The sequence below is a fragment of the Atractosteus spatula genome, chromosome 9 (genome assembly GCF_055471065.1).
Source record: "Atractosteus spatula isolate fAtrSpa1 chromosome 9, fAtrSpa1.hap1, whole genome shotgun sequence".
NCBI classification, from domain to species: domain Eukaryota; kingdom Metazoa; phylum Chordata; class Actinopteri; order Semionotiformes; family Lepisosteidae; genus Atractosteus; species Atractosteus spatula.
The window spans coordinates 6532569-6553002 of record NC_142714.1 but is presented as its reverse complement, the minus strand read 5'-3'; the positions used below and the strand labels follow the sequence as shown (position 1 = coordinate 6553002).

Sequence of the window (20434 nt, the reverse complement as noted above, 5' to 3'; positions counted from 1 at the left end):
CAGGTATGTTTTAAGATAGAATGTAAATCTAGCCTGGGAGGTGAAACTTTGTATCTTGAACAGGCTGCTGCTGAAGGCCACTGAACAGAACATGAGTCCCCACTAATGAAATGGATAATGCAGAGTGGAGGCACTATGGTTTGTTTTGCTCTTACACAAACGTGGTTTTTATTGCAGGCTACGTAAATGGTTTGGTTCTGTAATTTGTCTTCAAGAAATTCTTTACTGGAAAGCATTTAGTTTCATCTGATCAGGTGGAAGTGCCTTAGTTGTTTTAAAACAAACACGGATTTCCAGTGTATGTGAAGAATTTTAAAAAGGCGTGACTCACGTTAATGACAAAAGTTTTTTTTTAACTTTATACGGAGCTGTATAACTTAATGAACATTAAGCATGACTACTTAATTTCCAGCATAACAGTTTATAACACTTAAAGACTGATTGTCCCCTGAATGTAAGGAGAAGAAAATAAAATTATTGGCATGGAAGAGTATGGAATAATATTTTTTATTAGGTTCTGTAGTGGCTGGAGTTTTTCAGGTTTGGTTATGTGTGGAGAGATGGTGATTATGTGTTTGCAGTGTGAATTTCTTGGAAAGCCCATATTGTCTGCTTTCTTTCTAATTCTGTTTGTAAATATCAGTTTGATTCGCTAGTTAAGGGTGGGATCTGGGGTACTGATTCATTGATTTGGGGGGGGGGGGGAGACCAATTGGGGTGAACCAATTAATAATCCACAGTTGAAATAACTTCAATGCTTTAGTTGTTACAACAGTCATAACAATGTCAGCAACTGCACCGCACAAAAGCAATGTGAAAAATGGATTCAGTGTCTTCTGAAACAGAATTGTTTAGAATGTGCTCTAATCCTTAATTAGTTAGAAAATTAGTTTTGCTTCAATACACAAGAACTAACCAAATAAGCATTAACAAACTAGCATTAACAGCGTTAAAGAGGGCTATCTGAGTGATCATCTCTCACTAAAGCCCTAATTCTGGCATAAACATGCAGTTGCATGTCAACTCTTCAGCAGACGTACTTAATCTCTCAGAAAACTGTAGAAAAGTCAGCATAAAACGTCATTTAGACTTGTCTTCAGTTCCTATAAAAATGAATGCACACATTAAATGCAAATATTTTTGGTAGCCTGGATCATTTCGAAACTGAAATAACATGGATTTGAGAACTAGAAATGATTGCAGACTCTGCAATGGAGTCTAATTAGTGTGCTATGCAATTTATGGATTTTACTAAACTACTGCACTGACTTCAACACATCATAAAGGTACATTTTGCTGAACAATTTATGAAGTAGTGGGTAACCGTATAGTCACTGGAGGAACGGGTTACTACTGGACTGTTTTCGATGTACGTGCTAGAACTTGCTCTGTATTCTGGAGAAACTGATAAGGAAGAAGGGGCTATGGGAATATAAAGTATTGAATATATTGTGCATGAGCTCTGAGGATGGGGTTGCTAAATGATACTGCCACAGTGAGTGCTGCTTTTCCTAACCAGAAAAAGAAGGCAAATGGATCCACATCACAGAGTCCAGAATTAGCTGCAAGTACCCTCATATGTCATGGGACACTTACATTTGTGGGCGGAACCCTGGCACTGTATTCTCTTGATACTTTCTCTGAAGAAGCGCTATGCCAACTCATTCCAATAGCCCCCAGGGTAGTGCAGTGGAAGTGAACAGATTACACAGCAGAGAATTAAAAAAAAAAACCCTTTACAGTAACAAAACAACACTTCTCTTTACATTGTTACAGTAGTGCCTTTTCCTTATTTGAGGTGCCATGGCTATTATAATGTATATCAAAGTTATATATCCTGGACATACACTAGGTTTGAGACTTCACTTTTTTTTTCTCCAGTTCTTAGTTGTATCCTTTTGAAAATTAATATAATGTCACAAGACGTGACTTGTTTATTAGCTTGCGGTAAACCTCTTGATTTACAGCATGATCTCCCCCGTCTTAGTCACACTGATGTTCTGCTTAGAGGCATGAAACATGACCTATTGCAAGGTGCAGCAAGAAACCACTTTTTAAACGTCAGGGGTGACATGTGACAGGCACAACAGCACTTCCTCTCATGCTGAGAGCTGCACCTTGTGCATTTATAAACATCGACAATCATAAACAGAGGACCAGGAATTTCAGGAGAGCACATGGGAATTATCACAAAGATTGCTGGCAAATATTAGGATATAGACTTGTATTTAAACCCTTGAGCCGGAGATCATGAGAACTGAGGTATGACCTCCTTCTGAACTATAAGAACAAATACGATTACAAAATAGCAGCAATTCAACACAAATTGAATTTTAATGTTTTTTAAAAAACTACATTAATGAGTCATTAATTTTTTTAGAAATCAGAATAATGTAAAAGAAATTACACTTAAAATACAGCTGCGTGAAGCCACAGCTGGGGCTCAAGGAATACAGATATTCTAATGGTTACTATGGAACAAATACTCTCCAATATAGTTGGACTTAAAGCTTGCTCTGTCTACATCCTGCTGCTCCTAGATTATCCAGGAAGAACTGCCTGATCCTTCTCCAGGCCTCCTCCTGGGCAAAGGCATGGGGCTCAGCCTGGCCTCCCCACAGTAGAGGGGCGTTTATCACCTTGTGGAAGGAGGAGTGACAGTGAGGTAAGTATGGTGGCTCTATGAGGTGTCCTGTTCCAGGGAAAATCAGGACCTCTGGCCTCTCTTTGCCATGTGAGATTAGACGCTTTGCAGCTTCAGTAGCAAACAGGCTGGCTTTCCAAATCTGATCATCCTCACCTGCCACAAAAAGGAATCGGGCACTGGCCCTCTCTATGGGCACTACTGCCTGGCATCCTGGATCACGAGGGTCTGCGTAGGCCTCACAGAACTTCAATAAGCCTGATTCCTTATCCACCGTAATCTTCTCCGGCGAAAACCTCAGTGCTTCCAGGGTTGTGCCTTTGTAATGCAGCTGGGACTGGAAGTTGGCATTACACCCAGATACATTGACCACAGCGGATATACCACTCAGGAAACTAGCCATGGACAGGGCCAGGTCAGCTCCTTTAGAGACGCCCAGTAGGCCAATAGTGTTCTCTCTCACCTGGAGGAATTAAGAAAACAAAAAGGTGTGAAGTTAGGGAGCGTGGTTTAAAACATCTGTCCAAACTCCAGCCATTGCTGATCTGCACAGCTGCATGCAGGAATACCTGTGGAAGTGCCTGAAAGAAGTGGAGAGCCTCCTCAAAGTATTCCAGATGTAATTCCTCCAAGTTCTGCGGGAGGTCCTCAAACCCGAAGTAAGCCAGTACCATTGTGGCAAACCCGTGATTGGCCAGGAGGCATCCTCGATGCTCTAGAAGTCCTCCAGCTGTTCCTCCCAGATCAATCACCCCTGGAAACGGACCGTCTCCTGAGGAAAACCTGTCCATCAGCTTTCAAACTGCTACGGTAGTCAAGTAAGCACTGAAATGTTCATTTCATGAGTCATTAAACTGTACAACTGCTGTTACATTTTTGTCTGGTAGAATTATAGTATAGTACAATAAAATACAAGCCTTGCTTTCAAATATTTTCATCTCAAGTATCCCATAGCATAAAGTAGAAAACTGAGTGATTACACAAACTGTGTATCTTTCTTGCACGTTTCATTTGTCCAAGAATTAGAACAGTATTAAAATAATTCCTTAAAGTTGTAAAGTGGTTTTCCCAAAGCAACTCAAAGTACTTTACATATACATAATCAAAACTTATTAGTAACTAGTGTTTGTTCTTTTAAGCCCTTTATAAAGGTGTTTACATACCTAAACTCTGTTTAATACTGTGCAGATCTAAAACAGTAATCACAGCCTGCTTAAACCGTAAAATAACTTTTTTTATAGACTGAGCCAGAAGATATGTTACCACTAATAATCTCTACTTGAGCATTCAGGCTGTGAGCAGTTTTAAACGAGCATTTAATAAACTATTATTCTGTTCTCGTTTAAGAACAGTTACATGCTGGTGTACTCGGGTTATCTTTATCTGTGACAGAACACTCACCGGGGGGCAGAAAGACCGTCCCCCGGATCCGTCCTTCTCTCACCGGTATCCTCTTCACTCCTTCCCCGAGGAAGCTCCGCTCATGAAGGCAGGAGGCCAGCGGAGGGGCGGTGCTCTCCACACTCCCTGCAGCCTGACCGTGGACGGCGATGTGCACTGTGAACGGGGTGGCCATGTCTCTTTTCATTAGTCTCCTCAGGGGCTTGAGGGGCTTCAGGGCCCAGAGGAAGCCCATGGGCTGCACCCCGGTGTAATCACCCCCGAGAGACGCAGACTTGGACAGGTCTATCAGACCCCTCTCGTCCGCCTGGTAGCGGGCGGCCGAGGCAAACACGTCGCCCGGAGAGCGACAGGCTGGTGAGGAGACAACCCCTCCACTTTCACCGTCACGGGTCTGTCAAACAGGCACTTCGAGTCGGGCTCCACCTTAACTCTGACCGGACTCATGGTCACTCTTGTACCGACGTGCAAAAAACGCTTCCAGGTCCAATGGAAACAGAAAACAGCCGACTTTCCTGCTGAGACCCCCGTTCTTAGGTGGCTGAAAAGAAGCATCTTCACTCATGGACTTTGAACTGTTTCGCCGTGTCGTTTTGCGAACCGCCAAGCGGAGACTACGGTGGCCTCAAAGTGCGAAAAATAGACACGGCTAAAAATCGTTTAAAGGACACAAGAAAAAAAAAATAAAAGAGGAAAAAACGAACAGAAGATACTACGTCAAACATTACAAAACAATACGTAGAACAAGTGTTTTAAAGGTGAAGTCAGACTCCATCGCATTTACAGTATTTGTACTTTACTATTGTGTAAGTGTATTTCATTACTGTGTATTCCAGACCGCACAGGAAAACAACTTTTATTTTAACTGTTTTTTTCTTCCATTGCACACAGATGTCGTGAACAAATGTTGGTGAACCAGAAAGACTAATTTTATGTCCCAAGTTTCAAACTCATGAGCCAAGAACATTTTGTGAAGGAAAGATAATACAGTGAAAACTTAATTTTTTTTAATGATTCATCGTAATCGTATGAAGATCATTTTAATGTTATAACTGCAAAAGTTTAAGAGGACAACCATAAAACAATTATACGTACGGAATAAACGAGATGTATAATATTTGTATCTCAGCGTATCCTTAAACACGATGAAAAATTGACAAACGATATGGTAGAAAATACGGCCCTCTTCTGGTTTTCTGTAGTACAGCTTTAGGTATTAGCAAGGCTGCAAAGGACACTTGAAAATAAACTCGCTCAATTTACGAGAGCCAGTATGATACTGATGTGTACAAAGCTTAACTGGTTTAGTGCAACACAAAGGAGTATCCACTAAGACAGCGGTATTCAGATCGATTCTACCTTTCCTTTGTAAGTCTTTACTAGCATGGGCTAATTAGGCAATTAAGGATTGATGTAGCAATATCAAGGATTGATGTAGTAATAGGAAGGTTCAAATCCCTTTACTGTCATGGAAGGGAAGGGCTCAGGCTGGCTGTCTCTGCACTAGAACATCTCCTCTGGACATCAGATGATGTGAGATCATTCCCCAGCTCTACCCCATTTCGTCATTCAAGAGCCACATGTCTCCTTCACCATCCTGCTAGTTCAACCTCTCCTCTTAGAACTGAGATGAGAGAAGTGGGAAAGGGGCATTTTTAAAATACGATAACTGGCAATATAGAAGAGATTTCAGTTTTTACATACAATCTGAAAAAAATAATTCTTAATTCTTTGCTATTATTGGTAAATGTGATTTTCTTCTTTTAATGATAAAATAAGACCAGCAGCTCATTTCTATCACATATTTATTTGAAATAAGAAATTGTTTTTCTTTAGCCAACGTTCAGTTGTTGCCTCACAGCACTGGGGCCCTGGGTTCAATTTTGGGCTACTATCTGAGTGGAGTTTGTATGTTCTCCCTGGGTTCTCATAGCTTTCCTCTGGTTTACTCCCACAGTCCAAAAATATTCTGGTAGGTTAACTGGCTTCTTGGAAAACTGGTCGTGTTTGTAGGGTTTATAGTAATCAATTCCATGTATCTTGAAATAAAATGATGTATGAATTTAACAATGTGTAATCAAGGTACAAGAGATGTGAAAAAATAAGTGAACCCCTAATTTAATTAGCTCTGTCAAGGGAATAATTAGAATGAGCAAACTGGCTGTTTAAATAATTACATAGATATGAGTTTGGAGGCTGAGTTTGGAATGCCTTACCCTATATAAAGATACGAAATGTCGTGAGTTTGGTCTTCACCATACAGGTTTGTGGAAACCTTTCATGTCATGATCTCTGAGGACCTCTGGAAAAGAGTTATTGGTGCTCATTATTCTGGAAAGGGTTACAAAACTATTTCTAAGGATTTTAGGTTTCAAATATATAAATATTCTAAGGGGCTGAACAAACTTTTTCTTGGCACTGCACATCCAAAGGCCAAACAGCAGGATATTTTGATATAAATGAGTAATTCTTAGTTAAAACCTATAGAACTGTTAAGGGTGAGCTTACCACCCTTCTACCCTTTTAGTAATCCATATTTCATAGATCTCCAGAGGCCATTTCTGCCTGGAATGATGTCCCCAAATACAACTGTAACAACTTTGTAAGTACAGACAGCAAAGGCCTAGTTCAAGTCTTCAATTGAAACTAATCCCTTGGGCTTCAGGTCAAAACATCAATTTTTTATGTCTCCTACATACACTAGAAAGAAATATCCAAAAGAAAAACAGAAAAACAACAACAAATGCTTTTCATTTTGTCAAGCCACATTCTCAAGTAGCACATAAAAAGGCCCAGTTTATTTTGTAAGGTTTCAACAACACATCTACTACATTGGATGAAAATCGGACATTTTTATAAATAAAACTGATAGAACAAAGCCAAAAAAATTCTGCATAAGGTTTTGTAAAGCCAGGTCCTCACATGGTTATCTTCCAAAATAAAATGATGATAACATTATAAAAAAGAAGAAAACAGTGTGATAAGACACAAACATAAACGGATAAGTCTTTGTTTACTTTTCACGTGATGCACAGGCATAAGCAAAATAACTCATTTTACAGCCAAGCAGTGACCAAAGCGATGTGTAAACCTCTTCAAAGTCTCAGAGTGGTCAGAATTCACTGAGTGACAGCTTTTTTGCCTATCGGTGCAGCCAAAATCACAACAGGTTAATTGTGAATCTTACCCTCTTAGAAGCGGATGTTTTCACGGATTCAAGCAGAAAAATGGTGAGAAAATATTGTTTTCTCTATTTGGCAAGGTTTTGCTTTTGCGAAGAGATTTATGAGAAAAATGTGTAGTGCATTATGTAAATAAGATGACATATGTTTCACTTTGCCGTACAGACCACCAGCAGTGCAGTGTGGTACTAAACATCTAAGGTGTCATAAAGAACCAAAGCCCATTCATTTTATGTATATAGGACAATATACAAATATAGTTGGACTTAAAGCTTGCTCTGTCTACCTCCTGCAGCTCCTAGATTATCCAGGAAGAACTGCCTGATCCTTCTCCAGGCCTCCTCCTGGGCAAAGGCATGGGACTCAGCCTGGCCTCCCCAAAGTACAGGGGCGTTTACCACCCTGTGGAAGGAGGAGTGACAGTGAGGGAAGTATGGTGGCTCTATGAGGTGTCCTGTTCCAGGGAAACTCAGGATCTCTGGCCTCTCTTTGCCATGTGAGATCAGACGCTTTGCAGCTTCACTGGCATACAGACTGGCATTCCAGAGCTCATCATTCTCACCCACAATAAAAAGGAAACGGGCACTGGACCTCTCTATTGGCACTACTGCCTGGCATCCTGGATCACGTGGGTCGTCGTAGGCCTCAAATAAATTCCATAACCCTGATGCTTGATCCACCTTGATCTTCTCAGAGGAATACGTCACCCTCTGTAGGGTTGTGCCTTTGTAATGCAGCAGGGAGATGGTATTAGCATTACACCCAGACACACTGACCACTGCAGATATACTACTGAGGAAACTAGCCATGGACAGGGCCAGGTCAGCTCCTTTAGAGAGGCCCAGTACACCAACGCTGTTCTCCCTCACCTGGAGGAATTAAGACGACAAGACTGGGGTAAGTGGTTGAAAACAAATGCAAGACTTAACGGCTTATGTGCACAGCTGCATGCAGGTATACCTGTGGAAGTGCCTGAAAGAAGTGGAGAGCCTCCTCAAAGTATTCCAGATCTAATTCCTCCAAGTTCTGTGGGAGGTCCTCAAACCCGAAGTAACCCAGTACCATTGTGGCAAACCCATGATTGGCCAGGAGGCATCCTCGATGCTCTAGAAGTCCTCCAGCTCCTCCCCCCAGATCAATCACCCCTGGAAATGGACCGTCTCCTGAGGAAAACCTGTTCATCAGCTCTGACATTGTTACAGTATACAAATAGCCACCCAGATGTGCAAAGTTAACACACCTGTTTATATAACTATTGTAACATTTTTGTCTAAAATAATAATAATAATAATAATAATAGTACTAATTATAATAAATCATACTACTTGCATTTATATATTATATAGACATTTTCATCCAAAGTATAATAAACTAAGTTTAGTAATAACTCGTTTGTTCCTTAAAATATTTAAACATTTGATAAACAAGTCTTAGGCGTTCTAAAATGATGAGCCATCGTAGACTAATTAAACAATAGGATATGTTTTAATCTGGCTAATCTGATGAATTTAACAAAACTAATTTTTCAGTATCCTGAGCCTAAGGATTTGTTACTACGAGCAGTAAGTTTTTCAGTCAGTGGGTTTCACTTTTTATGCCATCCTAGAACAATTTTAATACAGGAATTCATACACTGCTGAGACCCTCTATTGCAGACGCCGTTATAAACTCTTCACCATTTCCAGGTTATTTTCACTAACTTCCACTTTGTGTTTTAACTCTAAACACTCACCGGGGGGCAGAAAGACCGTCCCCCGGATCCGTCCTTCTCTCACCGGTATCCTCTTCACTCCTTCCCCGAGGAAGCTCCGCTCATGAAGGCAGGAGGCCAGCGGAGGGGCGGGGCTCTCCACGCTACCTGCAGCCTGACGGTGGACGGCGATGTGCACTGTGAACGGGGTGGTCACGTCTCTTTTCATTAGTCTCCTCAGGGGCTTGAGGGGCTTCAGGGCCCAGAGGAAGCCCATGGGCTGCACCCCGGTGTAATCACCCCCGAGAGACGCAGACTTGGACAGGTCTATCAGACCCCTCTCGTCCGCCTGGTAGCGGGCGGCCGAGGCAAACATGTCGCCCTTGTCGCCCGTCAGAGTCGCCCGGAGAGCGACAGGCTGGTGAGGAGACAACCCCTCCACTTTCACCGTCACGGGTCTGTCAAACAGGCACTTCGAGTCGGGCTCCACCTTAACTCTGACCGGACTCATGGTCACTCTTGTACCGACATGCAAAAAACGTTTCCAGGTCCAATGGAAACAGAACACAGCCGACTTTCCTGCAAAGACTCCCGTTCTTAGGTGGCTGAAAAGCAGCATCTTCGCTCATGGACTTTGAACTGTTTTGCCGTGTTGTTTTGCGAACCGCCAAGCGGAGACTACTGTGGCCTCAAAGTGCGAAAAACAGACACGGGTAAAAGTTGTTTAAAGGACACGAAAAAAAAATAAAAGGGGAAAAAACTAACAGAAGATACTACGTGTCTTCTTTCTTGTACGTATAGTGTAGAAATGAACAACCCAAGACGACGATGTGACACTTCAACAAACTCTTTATTAATTAACCTGTAACTCCGAACCCAGTTAGTTCCTACATTCACTATGGCCTGTTACCCTGAGCAACTGTTATTCCTGCTCAGCCCTCCACCAATCAACATGCAGTTTCACTGCTGACCCACACAAATATTACATCTCCTTTCTTTTAACTTGAGTTAATGACTCACACAAGAATAACTACCTCTTATTCTGCTTTGCAAAAATGTGGTTAAGCAATGCTTACTGCGCTCTTCACTTAACATCAGGATCATAACGCTATAAAATCAAACAACTCTTTACAATAATTTAACATGGCTATCACTCAGCTACTTGCTGACATCAGTATATTTCAACTCCTACGTAATGACTTAAAACCTTTCAATAACAACCACCAAAACTTTTCATAACATTATCAGTACAGTTGCAATTACAATTTTTTTGTTATTATTATTAGGGCAGCGATCTGCCTACACCCTTTACATTTATAGGTCCAGTATGGTTCTGGGCTTCACCATGCATCCGGATTTAGTGCGGTAATAGGTGGAGTGTGAATCTGTCTTTGGCACTTCTGGGATCAGTGGTTCAGCGTCTGTGTACTGGGGGTTGCACTGCTCATCACAGTCAAAGTGTAACGAAACAGTTCTTTCCGGACCCTATGCGGATGACACAATCCAAAATAGTGAGGAAACACTGGGGAAAAAGTCATGCAGGAATACGAGGATGAAAACAGGGGGGCGTGTCCAAAGTGCACTGGTGCACGGGGGAGGTGTGGCCGAGGCAAACAATCCAAAAATAATCCAAACGGTAAATCCAAAAACAAGCTAGAGTCCATGGCCAGGCGATCCATCCAAAACAAGAGATTAAAATCAGGAACCGGGTGGGAACCGGCAAGGGGAACAGGAACAGGCATGTCTTTTAAAGGGGGACAGGAAGGAGGCTGGAACAAGAAACAGGTGCAGGGAATGAAGCAGAAGGAGAAAGGGCTGGAGCCCCTTTAAGAGGAGGGGTTACGATCGTGACACAAAGCTTGTGTCAGTGTGCGCACTGTGTATTTCTTTTGTGCTGAGCAGATGGCGACGGTTTCTTCTGTACACCCGACCTTCTGCAGTATGCACAAAATATGATCTCTCAGTTTTGGCTGGCTGAATGACGACTGCTGGCTTCCATCGATCGGTTTCCTGGATGCGGATAATGTCTCCTTCCTGCAGCAGAGGGAGTGGTTTGGTTGACCTGTTGTAATACCTTTGCTGGTGCTGCTGCCTCTGTGTCCTCCTCGCAAGTACATCCTTGTAGCGGATGGTCTGGGGCTGAAGTTGCTGGTTGGTGTTTGGGAGTATTGAACGCAGGCGGCGGCTCATCAGTAGCTGTGCTGGGGATTTGAAGTTGTCAATTGGGGTGTTCCAGTACTCTAAGAGACTGAGGTAAGGGTCTCTTTTTTCAGATCTGGCCTTTTCCATCAGGGCTTTTGCAATTTGCACACATTTCTTTGCAAGGCCGTTACCTTGAGGATAATGTGGGCTTGTTGTAATGTGGGTGAATCCCCATGCACTAGCAAATGTTTCAAAATCGGCAGATGTGTATTGGGGGCCATTGTCGGATATCACAGACTCTGGGATGCCATGTCTGGCAAAAGCTGCTTTCAGCTTATGTATTACGGCTGTGGACGTGGTACTGTAAAGCCTGTCGAGCTCGAAGTACCTGCTATAGTAATCCACAGTAACCATGTACTCTTTATTGTCCCAAGTGAAGAGGTCGGTTGCTATAACTTGCCATGGCCTGTCTGGTATCCAGTGGCTGATCATGGGCTCTTTTACCTGTGCTGGGCAGTATTCAAAACAAATGGAACATTTACCAATCATTTCTTCAATTTGTTTACACATCCCAGGCCAAAACATGATGTCACGGCCTCTCTGTTTACACTTCTCCATACCCATATGCCCTGTGTGAATGCGTGACAACATCTCTGCTCTGTGTGAGGCAGGAATAATGATTTTTTCACCTTTGAAAAGGATGCCATTCATCTGTGACAGTTCATGTCTGTGATTCCAAAATTCCATAATGCTCTGGGGACACTTTCTCCTCTCCTCTGGCCATCCTTCCTGTAGTTTTTCTGAGCTTTGCGAGCTGTGCATCTTTTGCAGTTTCTGTGCGTATTTCATTCAGCTTTGTGTCGCTCACTGGTAGACTGCTGCACACTGTGTGCACTTGCACATCCATTCCTTCACTGAGGTTGTCGTCCTGGCAGGATAGTGACCTCCTGGAGAGCGTGTCTGCGACAGGAATGCTCTTCCCTGGGCAATGGAGGATTGTGAGGTCATACCTCTGGAGCTGTAGTATCATCCTCTGTAGTCTAGGGGGTGCAGCTGCTAATGGTTTCCTCATGATGGATTCCAGTGGTTTGTGATCACTTTCCACAACAATGTGACGACCATAGACATACTGATGGAAACGTTTGCATCCAAACAGGATAGCATATAACTCTTTCTCGATCTGAGCATAATTTGTTTCACTTTCTGTGAGGGATTTAGATGCATAACTAATGGGCTTGCCTTCTTGTAGCAGAACAGCACCCAAGCCATGCTGTGATGCGTCCACTTGAAGTCGGAGCTCTTTGCTGGGGTCAAAGTATGCCAGAACTGGACCTGGTTCCCTTGTGATAAGGTCCTTCATCTTCTGGAAAGCCTTTTCCTGCTGCGCATCCCAAACAAGCTCACTGGATTCTTTTAGGAGGTGACGCAGTGGGGCGTTGATATCAGACAGGCTAGGGGCAAATTTTGCTAAGTAGTTTGCCATGCCTAGTATTGTTTCAAGCTCTTCTTTGTCTTTGGGAGGTTCCATGTCCTTCACAGCCGCGATTTTAGCCGGATCTGGCTTTATCCCATCCACGGCGAGGAGATGTCCAAAGTAGCTGACTTCAGTGGCGCAGATTGTGCTTTTCTCTGGGTTGAGTCGGACTCCTCGCTCTCGGGACCGTTGTAGCATAGTTCGAAGGTTCCTGTCGTGTTCCTCCTTGGTTCTCCTATAGACCAAGATGTCATCAACAATCGCTGTAACGCCTTCGAGGCCTTCATATGTCTCATCGATTTTCCGCTGAAACTCGTCTTGAGCTGAAATTACCCCAAAGGGCAAGCGTAGGAATCTGTAGCACCCAAACAACGTGTTGAACGTGGTTAGTTTTGATGACTCTTCTGTGAGCTTGACAGCCCAATAACCTGACCTAGCATCCAGGACACTGAAATAGCGTGCTCCAGCCAACTTTGGTGTAATATCCTCAAACATTGGCAAGGGGTAGTGTGGACGTTTGATAGCTTTGTTCAGATCCCTTGGATCAAGGCATACTCGGAGTTTACCCATGTGAGGTTTCTCCACCACCACAAGTGCATTAACCCATTCCGTTGGCTCTGTGACTCTGGCAATGATGCCGGACTTCTCCATGTTGTGCAACTCCTCCTTAAGACGGCTCCGCAGTGCAAGAGGTATGCGTCTCGGTGGGTATGCTACAGGAACTGCATTTGGTTTGAGGTGGATAGTGCATTCACCTGCAAAAAGCCCAATTCCTGTAAAGACATCTGCAAAATCTTGTAAGATTGGCTTTGTCTCAGTGGGAGGGGTGGTCACAGATAAAGCTAATTTAATAAGGTCCATGTCTAAACATGCTTTTAGTCCGAATACTGGAGGTGCATGAGTGTCTACAATATAAAAGTCCAGACACATTTCTCTGTCCTTGTACTTGCATTTCAGGGTGCATGCGCCTTTTACAGCAAGCTGCTCGCCGCCATAACCTGACAGTCTGCGAGATGTGGGCTGTAGCACAACGTCACTTTTAAACTTGTCATATTCATGCAGAGGAATGACGTTAACTTGAGCACCTGTATCTAACTTTAACTTTACAACCTTTTGTGCGTTTATTTTAATGTCTACAAAAATCCGTTCAATGTCAGAGGTCTATTTTCGTGCGACCCTGAATCGACGTACAGCTCAACGTTTTCGGATTCATCGCGTGCTTCATTCTCTGCCACGGAGTGCACTCCTCTCCCTCGCAGCGGCGCGCTTTAGCAAAGTGGTTAAATTTTCCACATTTTAGGCACTGCTTGCCTTTTGCCGGGCAAACGTCCTGTTCGCCGTGAGCCTTATTTCCGCAGTAGCCACACTCTTCTTGGCACTTTGCTCCCCACTCCGGTCTAGCGTCTCCTGCTCGGGCGGGTTTCTCAGCCCTGGCAGGGCGCACTGCCGATTAAATGCGAGTACTGCGCTCTCGCTGGGTTTGCGCTAAGTCGTGAGACCTAACGATGTCTATGGCCCTGTCTAGCGTCAATTCAGAACCAACATCCAACAGCTTTTCTCTCACTCTCGGTGAACATATTCCGAAAACGATGCGATCCCCTACCATCTCCTCGCTATCAGAGTAATTACAGTCTTTCACAAGGAGCCGCAGCTCTGTTACAAATTGGTCGAACGGTTCGTCAGCTCCCTGTACTCTCTCGTGAAATTTATATCGAGCAAATCTAACGTTTGTTTTAGGCTTAACGTGCGCTTCAAAACGGTCATAATAGGTTTTGAGTACCTTTGCCGCCTTCTCGTCGAGTGTCCCTGTGTTGTATATGTCTCTGCCCTTTTCTCCGACCCACAGGAGAAGAGTACTGCAGTGCTCTTCCTGTCCTGTCTTCTTGAGCGGACCCGAAAACACCAGCTCCACACGCTGCTTGAATTTGAGCCAAGCCCCGGGCAGCTGTTCGCCTCCCAATCCATTCGTGGTGCGGGAATTCCAGCGACGTTCATTTTAAATCTTTTGTCCTGACGTGAATCCTATTTATTCTGACACCATGTCTTGTTTCTTGCACACGTATAGTGTAGAAATTAACAACCCAGGACGACGATGTGACACTCGAACAAACTCTTTATTATTTAGCCTGTTACTCCGAACCCGTTAGCTCCTACATTCACTATGGCCTGTGACCCTGAGCAACCGTTATTCCCGCTCAGCCCTCCACCAATCAACATGCAGTTTTTCTGCTGACGCAATTATTACATACGTCAAACATTGCAAAACAAAATATAGAACAGGTGTTTTAAAGGTGAAGTCAGACTCCATTGCATTTACAGTATTTGTACTTTACTATTGTGTAAGTGTATTTCATTACTGTGTATTCCAGACCGCACAGGAAAACAACTTTTGTTTTAACTGTTTTTTTCTTCCATTGCACACAGATGTCGTGAACAAATGTTGGTGAACCAGAAAGACTAATTTTATGTCCCAAGTTTCAAACTCATGAGCCAAGAACATTTTGTGAAGGAAAGATAATACAGTGAAAACTTAATTTTTTTTTAATGATTCATCGTAATCGTATGAAGATCATTTTAATGTTATAACTGCAAAAGTTTAAGAGGACAACCATAAAACAATTATACGTACGGAATAAACGAGATGTATAATATTTGTATCTCAGCGTATCCTTAAACACGATGAAAAATTGACAAACGATATGGTAGAAAATACGGCCCTCTTCTGGTTTTCTGTAGTACAGCTTTAGGTATTAGCAAGGCCGCAAAGGACACTTGAAAATAAACTCGCTCAATTTACGAGAGCCAGTATGATACTGATGTGTACAAAGCTTAACTGGTTTAGTGCAACACAAAGGAGTATCCACTAAGACAGCGGTATTCAGATCGATTCTACCTTTCCTTTGTAAGTCTTTACTAGCATGGGCTAATTAGGCAATTAAGGATTGATGTAGCAATATCAAGGATTGATGTAGTAATAGGAAGGTTCAAATCCCTTTACTGTCATGGAAGGGAAGGGCTCAGGCTGGCTGTCTCTGCACTAGAACATCTCCTCTGGACATCAGATGATGTGAGATCATTCCCCAGCTCTACCCCATTTCGTCATTCAAGAGCCACAATGTCTCCTTCACCATCCTGCTAGTTCAACCTCTCCTCTTAGAACTGAGATGAGAGAAGTGGGAAAGGGGCATTTTTAAAATACGATAACTGGCAATATAGAAGAGATTTCAGTTTTTACATACAATCTGAAAAAAATAATTCTTAATTCTTTGCTATTATTGGTAAATGTGATTTTCTTCTTTTAATGATAAAATAAGACCAGCAGCTCATTTCTATCACATATTTATTTGAAATAAGAAATTGTTTTTCTTTAGCCAACGTTCAGTTGTTGCCTCACAGCACTGGGGCCCTGGGTTCAATTTTGGGCTACTATCTGAGTGGAGTTTGTATGTTCTCCCTGGGTTCTCATAGCTTTCCTCTGGTTTCCTCCCACAGTCCAAAAATATTCTGGTAGGTTAACTGGCTTCTTGGAAAACTGGTCGTGTTTGTAGGGTTTATAGTAATCAATTCCATGTATCTTGAAATAAAATGATGTATGAATTTAACAATGTGTAATCAAGGTACAAGAGATGTGAAAAAATAAGTGAACCCCTAATTTAATTAGCTCTGTCAAGGGAATAATTAGAATGAGCAAACTGGCTGTTTAAATAATTACATAGATATGAGTTTGGAGGCTGAGTTTGGAATGCCTTACCCTATATAAAGATACGAAATGTCGTGAGTTTGGCCTCACCATACAGGTTTGTGGAAACCTTTCATGTCATGATCTCTGAGGACCTCTGGAAAAGAGTTATTGGTGCTCATTATTCTGGAAAGGGTTACAAAACTATTTCTAAGGATTTTAGGTTTCAAATATATAAATATTCTAAGGGGCTGAACAAACTTTTTCTTGGCACTGCACATCCAAAGGCCAAACAGCAGGATATTTTGATATAAATGAGTAATTCTTGGTTAAAACCTATAGAACTGTTAAGGGTGAGCTTACCACCCTTCTACCCTTTTAGTAATCCATGTTTCATAGATCTCCAGAGGCAGTTTCTGCCTGGAATGATGTCCCCAAATACAACTGTAACAACTTTGTAAGTACAGACAGCAAAGGCCTAGTTCAAGTCTTAAATTGAAACGAATCCCTTGGGCTTCAGGTCAAAACATCAATTTTTTATGTCTCCTACATACACTAGAAAGAAATATCCAAAAGAAAAACAGAAAAACAACAACAACAAATGCTTTTCATTTTGTCAAGCCACGTTCTCAAGTAGCACATAAAAAGGCCCAGTTTATTTTGTAAGGTTTCAACAACACATCTACTACATTGGATGAAAATCGGACATTTTTATAAATAAAACTGATAGAACAAAGCCAAAAAATTCTGCAGAAGGTTTTGTAAAGCCAGGTCCTCACATGGTTATCTTCCAAAATAAAATAATGATAACATTATAAAAAAGAAGAAAACGATGTGATAAGACACAAATGTAAACAGATAAGTCTTTGTTTACTTTTCACGTGATGCACAGGCATAAGCAAAATAACTCATTTTACAGCCAAGCAGTGACCACAGCGATGTGTAAACCTCTTCAAAGTCTCAGAGTGGTCAGAATTCACTGAGTGACAGCTTTTTTGCCTATCGGTGCAGCCAAAATCACAACAGGTTAATTGTGAATCTTACCCTCTTAGAAGCGGATGTTTTCACGGATTCAAGCAGAAAAATGGTGAGTAAATATTGTTTTCTCTATTTGGCAAGGTTTTGCTTTTGCGAAGATATTTATGAGAAAAATGTGTAGTGCATTATGTAAATAAGATGACATATGTTTCACTTTGCCGTACAGACCACCAGCAGTGCAGTGTGGTACTAAATGGCTAAGGTGTCATAAAGAACCAAAGCCCATACATTTTATGTATATAGGACAATATACAAATATAGTTGGACTTAAAGCTTGCTCTGTCTACCTCCTGCAGCTCCTAGATTATCCAGGAAGAACTGCCTGATCCTTCTCCAGGCCTCCTCCTGGGCAAAGGCATGGGACTCAGCCTGGCCTCCCCACAGTACAGGGGCGTTTATCACCCTGTGGAAGGAGGAGTGACAGTGAGGGAAGTATGGTGGCTCTATGAGGTGTCCTGTTCCAGGGAAAATCAGGACCTCTGGCCTCTCTTTGCCATGTGAGATCAGACGCTTTGCAGCTTCACTGGCATACAGACTGGCATTCCAGACCTTGTCATCTTCACCTGCCACAAAAAGGAACCGGGCACTGGCCCTCTCTATGGGCACTACTGCCTGGCATCCTGGATCACGAGGGTCATCGTAGGCCTCAGAGAAATTAAGTAAGCCAGATGCCTGATCCACCTTGATCTTCTCTGGGTAACACTTTAGCGCTGGCAGGGTTGTGCCTTTGTAATGCAGTTGGCACTGGAAATTAGCATAACACCCAGACACATTGACCACTGCAGATATACCACTCAGGAAACTAGCCATGGACAGGGCCAGGTCAGCTCCTTTAGAGATGCCCAGTACACCAACGCTGTTCTTCCTCACCTGGAGGAATTAAAAGGATAAAAAGGTGTTATGTCAGGGGGCACTGAAGTATTCTGAACCAAATGAAAACCCTTCCAATAAGTGAACTTTGGCTTGTGTGCACATCTGTATGCAGATATACCTGTGGAAGTGCCTGAAGGTAACAGAGAGCCTCCTCAAAGTATTCCAGATGGAATTCAACCATGTACTGTGGGAGGTCCTCAAACCCGAAGTAAGCCAGTACCATTGTGGCAAACCCGTGATTGGCCAGGAGGCATCCTCGATGCTCTAGAAGTCCTCCAGCTGTTCCTCCCAGATCAATCACCCCTGGAAACGGACCGTCTCCTGAGGAAAACCTGTCCATCAGCTTTGAGCTGCTATCTACAGCATACATACTGCCTGGGAGCCTGAACACCTGACCTTGACTGTTGAAAAAGTGCAGACTCATTTCCTCTCTCCCCTCTTCTATAAATAGGGGGGCCCTCTGCTTTTCCCCACCCTCTCTGGCATCTAAGCCCCAAAATGGGCAGTTGCAGTTGTTACACTCTCTCTCTCTCTCTCTCTCTTCTCTCTCTCTCCTCCTGGCCTCTCCTTCCTGAGTGACTAGCGTGCCCATGTACCTGAAAAAGATAATAAACGAGTGAGTTGTAGTTCCAGTCTCCTGCCTCTATTTACTGTATGCCCCACTCTCTATGCAAAAGAAAACCGGGGGAGATCCCTTCAGTAGTGCTGAAGTATAATTCCTTAAGGTTGTACAGTGCTTTTCATCCCAAATCAACTCAAAGCACTTTACTTTTGCAGTGATCTAAACTTAGCAGTAACTCTAGCTTATTCTTTTAAGTATGTAAACTTGAAAAGTTGTATCATCAAATTGCTATGATGAATCCTTACTTTTATGTACAGTGTGTAAACTTTGTTTAATGGGGTGCACTTGTCAAAAAGTAATCATAGCCTGTTTTAATGGGTTAAATACGTTTTTTACAGCAGGAACGTGAGGATTTGGTACCATGAATAATCTGTTTTTCAGTCAGTAGTTTTCACTATTTGTACATTCAGGCTATAACCAGTTTTAAAACCGTATTTAATATAATGAGGAGACCCCCCTCTGCGGTTCTCTTTAACGACCACAGAAAGGTAACCGTTCTCGAGTTATCGTCTCATTTCTTGCGTTTTATGTCTGCAGAAACACTCACCGGGGGGCAGAAAGACCGTCCCCCGGATCCGTCCTTCTCTCACCGGTATCCTCTTCACTCCTTCCCCGAGGAAGCTCCGCTCATGAAGGCAGGAGGCCAGCGGAGGGGCGGTGCTCTCCACACTCCCTGCAGCCTGACCGTGGACGGCGATGTGCACTGTGAACGGGGTGGTCACGTCTCTTTTCATTAGTCTCCTCAGGGGCTTGAGGGGCTTCAGGGCCCAGAGGAAGCCCATGGGCTGCACCCCGGTGTAATCACCCCCGAGAGACGCAGACTTGGACAGGTCTATCAGACCCCTCTCGTCCGCCTGGTAGCGGGCGGCCGAGGCAAACACGTCGCCCTTGTCGCCCGTCAGAGTCGCCCGGAGAGCGACAGGCTGGTGAGGAGACAACCCCTCCACTTTCACCGTCACGGGTCTGTCAAACAGGCACTTCGAGTCGGGCTCCACCTTAACTCTGACCGGACTCATGGTCACTCTTGTACCGACGTGCAAAAAACGCTTCCATGTCCACTGGAAACAGAAAACAGCCGACTTTCCTGCCGAGAACCCCGAACAAAGCAACATCGTCGCTTATTTACTTTAAAGTTTTTTGTAGGTTGTAAATACGCAGAACAGCTGTTTTAAAGGCGAAGTCGAACTCCTATTGCATTTATTTGTACTTTACTAGTGTAGCGCCCTCGCCCGGTGGTGTGGAGGAAGCGCACCTAGGCACTCAGGGTACCGCGAAGCAGGCTGGTAGATGTAGCCGGGGGGGGGGGGGGGAGTCTGAGGGTTAGCACGATGACCAGCAGCTGACCCTGCTTATGTTAATAGTGTTAAAGTAGTTTAAGTGTCCTGTGTAGCTTTGTTAGTGTATAGTCTTCTGTTAACGAATTACAACCCTAAGCTGTGTAGTGTTCCGTCGGTTCCCTTATGTGTGTGTAAAAGCTGTGTGGGGTTGAATGGGAGAATAAAGCTTATCTCTCTCGTCTTGTCTCCACTTGTCCTTTATTCTGCGCGAACTCGAAAACGCTACACTATTAACAAATGTTTTTCACTACTGTATATTCCAGGATTGGACAGACCGCACAGAAAAACAACACTTTAATATGAACTTGTTTTGTCTTTCATCGCAAATACATGTTGTGAACAGTGGGTGTAC

At 43.3% G+C, this 20434-nt stretch overlaps 2 protein-coding genes and 1 pseudogene across 4 annotated transcripts; all 3 read right to left on the bottom strand.

Moving 5' to 3' along the window:
• Positions 1-2315: 2315 nt before the first annotated feature.
• On the bottom strand, positions 2316-5135 carry LOC148828019 (acyl-coenzyme A thioesterase 1-like; annotated as a pseudogene). Its single transcript, XR_016091715.1, has 3 exons — positions 4046-5135; positions 3214-3416; positions 2316-3107 (listed from the first exon to the last, which is right to left on the bottom strand). The product of XR_016091715.1 is annotated as an acyl-coenzyme A thioesterase 1-like (transcript).
• Positions 5136-7493: 2358 nt separating this feature from the next.
• Positions 7494-9536, bottom strand: LOC148828018 (acyl-coenzyme A thioesterase 1-like). Of its 2 annotated transcripts, none has more exons than XM_088926099.1 (3): positions 8960-9536; positions 8188-8420; positions 7494-8096 (listed from the first exon to the last, which is right to left on the bottom strand). In XM_088926099.1, the coding sequence occupies exons 1-3, from the start codon at positions 9534-9536 to the stop codon at positions 7494-7496; spliced, it is 1413 nt and encodes a 470-aa protein (XP_088782225.1). The 2 variants fall into 2 exon arrangements, with proteins under 2 accessions (XP_088782225.1, XP_088782226.1); XM_088926100.1 differs by having other exon boundaries at positions 8188-8390.
• Positions 9537-16815: 7279 nt separating this feature from the next.
• Positions 16816-20409, bottom strand: LOC148828017 (acyl-coenzyme A thioesterase 1-like). The gene is made up of 3 exons (XM_088925953.1): positions 19293-20409; positions 18242-18444; positions 16816-18120 (listed from the first exon to the last, which is right to left on the bottom strand). Exons 1-3 carry the CDS (start codon positions 19855-19857, stop codon positions 17518-17520), a joined length of 1371 nt encoding a protein of 456 aa, XP_088782079.1. The 5' UTR covers positions 19858-20409; the 3' UTR covers positions 16816-17517.
• Between the last annotated feature and the right edge of the window lie 25 nt (positions 20410-20434).